Source organism: Arachis ipaensis, chromosome B4, assembly GCF_059453495.1.
Source record: "Arachis ipaensis isolate K30076 ecotype BB chromosome B4, ASM5945349v1, whole genome shotgun sequence".
Taxonomy (NCBI): domain Eukaryota; kingdom Viridiplantae; phylum Streptophyta; class Magnoliopsida; order Fabales; family Fabaceae; genus Arachis; species Arachis ipaensis.
This window is the reverse complement of record NC_142439.1, coordinates 28,095,226-28,104,123: the sequence shown is the minus strand read 5'-3', so window position 1 is coordinate 28,104,123 and position 8,898 is coordinate 28,095,226. Positions and strand designations below refer to the sequence as shown.

Below are 8,898 nucleotides of genomic sequence, written 5' to 3'. Positions count from 1 at the left end.
AAGTGGTAGATTCCGTTCAGATTTGACTGATTGCTTCCGAGTTAATCGAATTCCGTTTTAAGGTCGGCAGTCGGATTGACTGTTTGATTCCGAGTTAATTGGATTCCGTTTTAAAGTCGGCAGTCATATTGACTGTTTGCTTTCAAGTTAATCGGATACCGTTTTAAGGTCGGCAGTCGGATTGACTGTTTGATTCCGAGTTAATCGGATTCCGTTTTAAGGTCGGCAGTCGTATTGACTGTTTGCTTTCGAGTTAATCGGATACCAGTCGGATTGACTGTTTGCTTCCGAGTTAATCGGATACCGTTTTAAGGTCGGCAGTCGGATTGACTGTTTGCTTCCGAATGACCTATTTGATCAATGTTAATAGTATCTGATTTGTCGGAATGATAGTATAGGTGGAAATGATATGTATATGAAAATAAAATGGAAATTATGAGATGGAAAAAATATTGATGTGATAAAGTTGGGGATCTACTTATTAAAGAACCCTTGATGTCTAGGGCCCAGGTAGGCTAGCCTCGTTAAAACCTCTCCAAGCAAAACCCTTGTGGGAAAAATCTTGGCAGTAGGAAAAAGAGTACTCGCCTGTCCCTGGTATTAGCTGTAATATAACTTTAGGGAAGATACATTCCAAGTGCTAGGGAGATCTTTACCCTCTAGTGCTTGTAGTCAATAAGCTCCATTGCCGATTACTTCTATGACGCGGTAGGGGCCTTCCCAATTAGCTGCTAGTTTGCCATGTGCTGGTGGTTTCCTAGCTTGTTCTGTTTTTCGGAGCACGAGGTTGTGGACTTGGAAAGACCTTGGTTGAGTTTGTTTGTTATATCTTCGGGCAATGTGCTGCTGCATGGCTAAATGTTTGATTGCTGTGGACGACCTTAGTTTTTCAATAAGATCAAGTTCGGTTTGCCTGACCATGTCTTGTGTAGTTTGATCGGCCAACTCTGTGCGTAGTGAGGATTGGGAGATCTCCACAGGTATCATTGCGTCTGAGCCGTAGACTAAGCGGAAAGGTGTCTCCTTTGTGGTTGAGTGTATTGTTGTATTGTATCCCCATAGGATTTCTGGGATAAGCTCGGCCTAGAGGCTTTTTGCATCATCCAGCTTCTTTCTTAGAGCATGTAATATTACTTTATTTATGGCTTCAACTATCCCGTTTGTTTGTGGGTGCTCTACTGATGAGAAATGGTGTTTGATTTTCAAGTTCTGCAAGAAAGATGTAAATTTTTTATCGGCAAACTGGCGACCATTATCGGTGATAATGTGCCGAGGAATGCCGAATCGACAAATAATATATTTTCAAACAAAAGAAAGCATTTGTTGTGATGTAATTTTGGCTAGAGGTTGTGCCTCTATCCATTTGGAGAAATAATCAATTGCTACCACAAGGAATTTAACCTGACCTGCTGCTGTGGGGAAAGGTCCGAGGATATCTATGCCCCATTGGTTGAACGGCCAACTAATCTCAGAGCAGTGTAGGGGTTCAGCCGGGAGATGTGTAATCGAACTGTGTTTTTGGCAGCTGTTACAGCTTTTAACTTTTGCTTGGCAATCCTGTCGTATTGTCGGCCAATATAATCCAGCTCTGAGGATTTTTGAATACAGACTTTGGGCTCCGAGGTGTGTACCACAGATCCCTTCATGTGCTTCAGCAAGTGCAAGCTCAGCTTCTGATCTGCAAAGACATTTGAGTAATGGACGGGAGAATCCCCGTCTATATAGGCAATTATTAAAAATTGTATAAAAGGAGGCTTGTCGGCGGAAATGCCGAGCATTTTCAATGTCGCCTGGCAAGACCCCTGTCTGGAGATATTGTATGAATGGGGATCTCCAATCTGTTTCCTGTGTTGCACTTAAGACATATGTTAGTTCAACGCTTGGATTGAGTAGTGTTGACTGATAAAGCGATGACCTTTTTGGTTGAGTACTGGCGAGCTTAGACAGAATGTCAGCTCGGCCATTGCTCTCCCTTGGTATGTGCTGTATTTCATATTTGGTAAATTTTGAAAGTAAATTGTGTACGACATCCAGGTATTTAGAGAGCAAGGGGTCCTTTACTTGGTATAGGTTGTTTACCTGTTGGACGACAAGTAAGGAGTCGCAGTATACCTTAAGTTCGGTGATGTTAAGGTCGGCAGCGAGTCTTAGGCCGGCAATTAATGCCTGGTACTCACTTTGATTGTTGCTCGCCTTAAATGAGAAGTTGAGGGAATGTTCGATGTCGTTGCCGTGGCCATCATCAAGTATAATACCTGCGCCACACCCGTGTGGGTTGGAGGACCCGTCGACGTATAAAGACCATTCGATGTAATCTTCAGTTATATTCGGTACTGAGAACTCGGCGATAAAGTCGGCCAAGAACTGTGATTTGATGGATGCTTGGCCTTCGTACTTGATATCGAATTCCGATAGTTCCACCTACCATTTGACTAGTCGGCCAGCCAGTTCAGGCTTCTGGAGCACTTGACACAAAGGTTGATCTGTTCTAACATGGATTTCATGGCTCTGAAAGTATGGTCGGAGTCTTCTGGCTGAGAAGACAAGCGCAAGTGCCAGCTTCTCAATGCTCGGGTAACGAAGCTCGGCGTTCTGTAAGGTCTTGCTGGTGAAGTAGATTGGGAACTGTTTCTTCTCCCTTTCTGCGACAAGAGCAGAGCTTATAGCCCAGTTAGTGACAGACAAATATAAGAATAGTGGCTCCCCTTGTAGGGGTGTGTGTAAAATTGGTGGTTTTGAAAGAGTTTCTTTTAAAGTTGTAAATGCCTGTTCACATTCATCAGTCCATTGGAAAGCTTTTTTTGTTTTTAAAGTTTGGAAAAAACATGAAGATTTAGAAGCTAGGCAAGGTAAGAATCTAGAAAGTGCAGCAAGTCTCCCTGTTAACCGCTGGACTTCCTTGATGGTTTGTGGGCTTGTCATGTCTACAATAGCTCGGCATTTTTCAGGATTTGCTTCAATACCTCGGCTAGTGAGCATGAAGCCGAGGAATTTACCACTTTGAACCCCAAATGCGCACTTTTCGGGATTTAACCGCATGTTGTATTTTCTTAGCTGTCCGAAGATTTCTGTGAGGTCGTCAAGGTGGTTATTGCCGATCTTTGTCTTGGCGACCATATTGTCTACATAGACTTCAATGTTCCTGCCGAGTTGTTTGGCGAAGATTTTGTCCATCAGACGCTGATATGTCGCACCTGCATTCTTAAGGCCAAATGGCATGACTTTATAACAATAGTTTCCATATTCAGTAATAAAGGCCGTCTTATTTTGGTCGGATGGGTGCATTTGGATCTGGTTATAACCAGAATAGGCATCCATGAAGCTGAGCTTTTCAAAACCAGAGGCATTATCAACTAAACAATCAATAGAGGACAAAGGGTAGGAATCTTTGGGGCATGCTTTGTTGAGATCGGTGAAATCAACACGCATGCGCCATTTACCGTTATGTTTATTAACCATGATGACGTTTGCCAGCCATGTTGTGAATCTGATTTCTCGGATGAAACCCGCGTTGATGAGCTTCTTGGTTTCTTCTAGGGAAGCTTGCTTTCGGTCGTGCCCAAGATTTCTCTTTTTCTGTGCTACAGGTCGGATAGATGGATCTAGTGCTAACTTGTGTGATATGATGGATGGATTGATGCCTGGCATATCAGCTGGGGTCCACGCGAATAGGTCGGCGTTTTGTTGTAAGAATGCTCGGAATGAAGATTTTTCGTCTGAAGATAATGTTGAGCCGACGTATGTGAACTTATCCGTGCTTTCTGTGAAGTAGATTTTGTCTAGGTCTTCTGTTGGAGTCGGTCTTTCCAGTGTTCCTGCTCTAGGATCAAGGTCGGCCAGCATGTGTTGGTTGTTTGTGTTGCCAATATTGTGGACCTGAGCTTTTGTGTTACGGTGGGGTCTTTTGAGACTATTGTTGTAGCACTCCCTGGCCTCTCGGGTATCACTATGAATGGTTGCAATTGTGTTGTCCTGCAAAGGGAACTTAACGCAAAGATGAATTGTAGATACTATAGCGCCGAACCTATTTAAGAAAGGTCGGCCAAGTATAATATTATAGGGACTGAAGCAATCAACAACTAAGTATTGAATGTCTGAAGTTTTTGACAAAGGGAACTTACCGAGTGTGGTTTGTAACCACACAGAGCCCATAACCGGGACTCGCTCACCTGAGAATCCTACCAAGTCACCAGTGGAAGGTCGGATGATGTTATCGCTCAGTTTCATTTTCTGGAAAGTCGAGTAAAAGAGAACGTCGGCGCCGCTGCCTGGGTCGAGCAACACCTTTTTAATTAGGAGATCTCCGAGCTGTAGGGAGATTACGACTGGATCATCCAGATTTGCTACGCTGTTATCATGATCGGCTGTATGGAATATTATCTGTGGAGATGTAGGCGGCGACTGTTGTTGACTTTGATCGGCGTTGATGGAAAGGATAGCTCGGTAAGATCTTTTCCTTGCTGAACTTGTGGCTCCTCCACCTGCAAAACCTCCGGAAATACAGTTAATTGTACGTGTTGGTAGTTCAGGATGGTTATTGTTTGGTCGGTCTATCTCGGTTATGTTGCGTAGCCGAGCTTTGGTCTCCTGGAGGAGGTGCTCGCCGCTGCATGTGGCCGCTGATGAATTTGTCCAGATGACCTTGCCGAGCTAATCGCTCCAACAGGTCTTTGGCGATGACGCAGTCATCAGTATTGTGTCCGTGCTTCTGGTGGAAAGAGCAGTACTTTGATCGGTCAGTGCCTTTTGAATCTGGGTAATTGCCAGCTTTTCGTGGTCGCTTGATTAACTTCGAATTCAAGATCTCCTTGATGATGTCATCGCGCTTGGTGTTGAACTTGGTGTAGGTTTCATATCGTGGGATTGGTTTGAAATTCTTCTTGCTGTCCCGTGGCTTGTTGTCATCTTTATAATGAGGCTTTTCTATTTTCCGAGCTTGTCGGAGCTCTTCGATGTCAATCTGTCCTTTAGCTTTTTCACGGAATTCGGCCATAGATTTTGGTTTGGCCACAACAATAGTTTCCTGGAACTTTCCTGGTCTTAATCCACTTTTTATGGCGTGTAGTTCTACCTCGGGGTGGAGATCGGGTATGTTTATGGCTATCTTTGTGAAGCGCGTCATGTAGTCCTTGAGGCTTTCGTGCTGGCCTTGCTTGACTATGTTCAGGTAGTCGGAGTCGTGAAGGTAGATGGCGGATCCAGCGAAGTGCTCCTCAAAGGGTTTTGATATGTCTCGGAATCGAGAAATAGAACCTGCAGGCAAAGAACAAAACCAATCAAGTGCAGGACCGTCTAAATAAGATGGAAAACAACGACATAAAACTTTATCAGATGCACCGTTTACTATCATTATGGAGGTGAACTTTTTGATGTATTTCTTCGGGTCACCTAACCCATCATAGGGAGTTAGGGTGGTTGGTAGAGTAAACCTTCGGGGTAGCACGAAGTTCATTACTTCCGCCGTGAATGGTCCGGGGGAGCTTTCCCGATCGTCATTTTATGTGTTTTTCTGAGCTTCCTCATTGTGTTGGGGCTGTTCCTCTTCTTGTCGAGCAGTGTCTGAGACATGTGTTGGCCCTGACTGCTGCTCGGCTTCTTCCGTCCGTTCTTGTCGGTCATTGTTTTCGGTTCGAGTGTTATTCAAGTTGGCAATTTGATTTGCCATTCTTTGGTTCTCCTCAACCATGGCTTGTCGCAACTTAGTCACCATCCGGAGCAGTTCGGATGGCGAGGGTGGAGGTTGTTCCTCCATGACTTTCAAAACGGGAACCTCGAGGCCGATGATATAGAGAGAGAGGTTTATATTTTCGGCCCCACGGTGGGCGCCAATTGTTCTTGTATGGATACCTGGAGGGAGAGCTCAGTCTCTGGGAGTCGACGCCGAGCTATGGCTTTCGGTGCCGACCTTCAAGCCTTATGATAGTCCGAGCTTTACTCCAAGAGGGTGTCCAATCGCGTAGAGCTTTGAGCAAGAGACAGGGGGGAGTGTACCTGCAAAGGCACTCCGAAGCTTAAGTTAGTATTGAGAATTCAATGTGTCTTCAGGATAGAAGATCATACCTTTTATAGGTGATAGTGTGTAAATCGGTCATGTTCCTGCTTTATTGCCTGTATTAAAGAGCAATAATAAGGGTTTGGACGTTTCATTTTTGTGAAGCAGTCCGTTAAGCTGATTTGTAACGTTACTTTTTAATAAATGATATTGATTGTTGATTAGTAACTGTAACGCCGATTAATGACGTAAATTGCCGAGTAGTGACTAAAATGCCGACTTATAACGCCAAATATCTGGGTAATAGATGTGAATAATGGCGAGTTATGAGTGATAAAGCCGATTTATGACATAGGATATGTAATGGTCGGACCAATAACTAATTTAATAATCAAAATATGTCACATGACATTTTTTTATTAAAATTTAGAGGAAATATTTTCCTCTAAAATTAATAAAATCCCTTCCTACGTTCTCTTATCTACCTCTCTCTTTTTTTCTATTTCTCTCTACCCTTTCTACTTTATGTATAATTTATATTTTATATTTTATATTAGTAATTTGACAAATTAAAATGTGTCATTACAATAAAAATAAAATTTTTTCTTCCAAAATTAACAAGCTTCTTCTCTTCTCATTCTTCTTCTTTATCTTTCTCTCTTTTTTCTCTCATTTTCTATTTTTTTATCCTTCTGTTCTATAAAAGAATAAAATTAACAAAATAATATAATTCAAATAAAATTATTATTATTATTATTATTATTATTATTATTATTATTATTATTATATTTTTTATTTAGTTTTAAATTTTTATTACTTATCTTTCTAATCTATATTTTTACTTATCTTCTTTTAAATATTTATTACATATAATTTAAAAAAAATACTAATATTGTGATTAAAAGTTAGAATCAAGATTCAATTCTGTAAAAAATATTATTTTAAGTTAATTTCATAACTATCAATATAAAATTTTTTATTCTAATATCTAATTATATTTTTATATACATAGAGAGAGGGATATATTATTTTTAAATAGTAAGCATAAAAATTAATTATTTTTATTTGTGCAACAGACTTAATACCTAATCAAATGTAAATATATACACATTAAATTCTTTCAAATTTTAGATAATGAATGTTAAAATTTCATTGTTAGTAAAAAGTTAACCTCTTTCACATGAAAATAATAACTAAAACTTTTATTATTTGATTTTTTATTTACGGAGACCCTGGTCTTCTTAGTCGACGGGAACTTTTGTCCCTACAACTTTTTTGTAATAGTTTATTTCTATAAATCTTCTGTGTCATAATCTATAATGTCAGGACAAAGCAAACCGACGTAGTTTTAAAATATTTATATTCCCGTAATGTTATTATAGGTAAAAATACTAGTATATTACTAATTTTACAACTAAAATATACCACATGTCACTCTCTCATTGCAATTGAAATCTAACTTTTTCTTCCAAAATTAAAGAGTTATTTCCTCTTCTCTCCCTTTGATTCTTTCTCTATCTCTCTCATTTCTTCACCTACTCTATCTATTTTATATATCATTTGACAATCAAAATGTACATGACATCTTCTAATTGCAATTAAAATTCAAATTCAAATTGAGGTATAGTTATATTATATTATTAATTTAACAACTGAAATGTATGTTACGAACTGAGGTAAGGAGAATGAAAAATTATCTACTCAAGCAACATGTATATAGGTGAGAAAAAGTATATAGTATAGTCCAACATAAAAAAAGATCGAGGAAAAAGAAGGGTGTCAATCAAATGGCCTTGAGAGATCACTTGCAAGCCAAGAACATAGAAAATAAGGGAAGAGATTCATAAAAAAGATAAGTCCAGAGAAGAGTAGAATTAACAGAGAGAGAGGTACTCACAATGTACTCTGCCATTGTCTCCCACTTTCTCATGCCTTTTGATAATTTTCTCTAACCAATTCAGTTATGGTGCGACATCCTCTTTTCATCCTCTCCATTGGCATATGAGATGAGCTCTCAGTTGCAACTGTTTTGCCCTTCTTTGTATCAATGTATCACATAATATTTTTTATTAAAATTAAGGTAAAATATTTCTCTCTAAAATTAATAAATTCTATTTCTCAATCCTCTTATTTACATCTCTCTCCTTCTCTATTTTTCTCTATTCTTTTCACTCTATATATAATTTATAATTTATATTTTATATTACTAATTTGACAAACCAAAAATATGTCATAAAATATTCTTTTATTACAATTAAAATATAATATTTTCTTCTAAAATTAACATAGTCCATCTCTTCTTCTTCTCTATCTCTTCTTCTTCTTTCTATCTTTTTTCTCTCATTCTCTATCTTCTCTCTATCTTTCTATTCTACAAAAAATAAAATTAATAAAATAATATAATTAAAAAAGAATCCAATAATATTATTCACAAAAGATATATTATATTATTATTATTATTATTATTATTATTATTATTATTATATGAATATATTTTTAGTTTTTTATTTAATTTTAAATTTTCATCGCTTATCTTTCTAATTTATATTTTTACTTCTCTTTTTTCAAATATTTATTACATATAATTTGAAAAGAATACTAGTATTGTGATTAATAATTAGAATCAAGATTCAATTATTTTAAGAAAAATAATTTTGAGTTAATTTATAACTATCAATATAAAATTTTTAATACTAATATATATATAATATTATTTTTAAATAATAAGTATAAAAAATAATTATTTTTATTTGTATAACAGATTTAAAATTTAATCAAAATATAAAAGTATACACATTAAATTCTTTCAGTTTTAGATAATAAATGTTAAAATTAATTATTAGTAAAAAATTAAACTCTTTCATATAAAAATAATAACTAAAAAGCTTATTATATAATTTTTTTAT

General features: G+C 37.6%; 1 protein-coding gene across 1 annotated transcript; it reads right to left on the bottom strand.

Annotated features, from left to right (window-relative positions):
- Positions 1-1,436: 1,436 nt before the first annotated feature.
- LOC148567019 (uncharacterized) lies at positions 1,437-5,452 on the bottom strand. Its single transcript, XM_088484509.1, has 6 exons — positions 4,642-5,452; positions 3,441-4,481; positions 2,467-3,353; positions 2,080-2,421; positions 1,916-1,983; positions 1,437-1,845 (listed from the first exon to the last, which is right to left on the bottom strand). The coding sequence occupies exons 1-6, from the start codon at positions 5,450-5,452 to the stop codon at positions 1,437-1,439; spliced, it is 3,558 nt and encodes a 1,185-aa protein (XP_088340635.1).
- Positions 5,453-8,898: the final 3,446 nt, after the last annotated feature.

What these genes read in the sequence shown, in the direction of transcription:
- LOC148567019 (XM_088484509.1), bottom strand. Translation starts at nt 5,452, where the DNA reads ATGAACTTCGTGCTACCCCGAAGGTTTACTCTACCAACCACCCTAACT. An exon ending in GGAGCGATTAGCTCGGCAAG is followed by an intron (nt 4,482 to 4,641) that starts GTCATCTGGACA and finishes GAGGTTTTGCAG; the next exon opens with GTGGAGGAGCCACAAGTTCA. An exon ending in GCCAGTACTCAACCAAAAAG is followed by an intron (nt 1,846 to 1,915) that starts GTCATCGCTTTA and finishes AGTGCAACACAG; the next exon opens with GAAACAGATTGGAGATCCCC.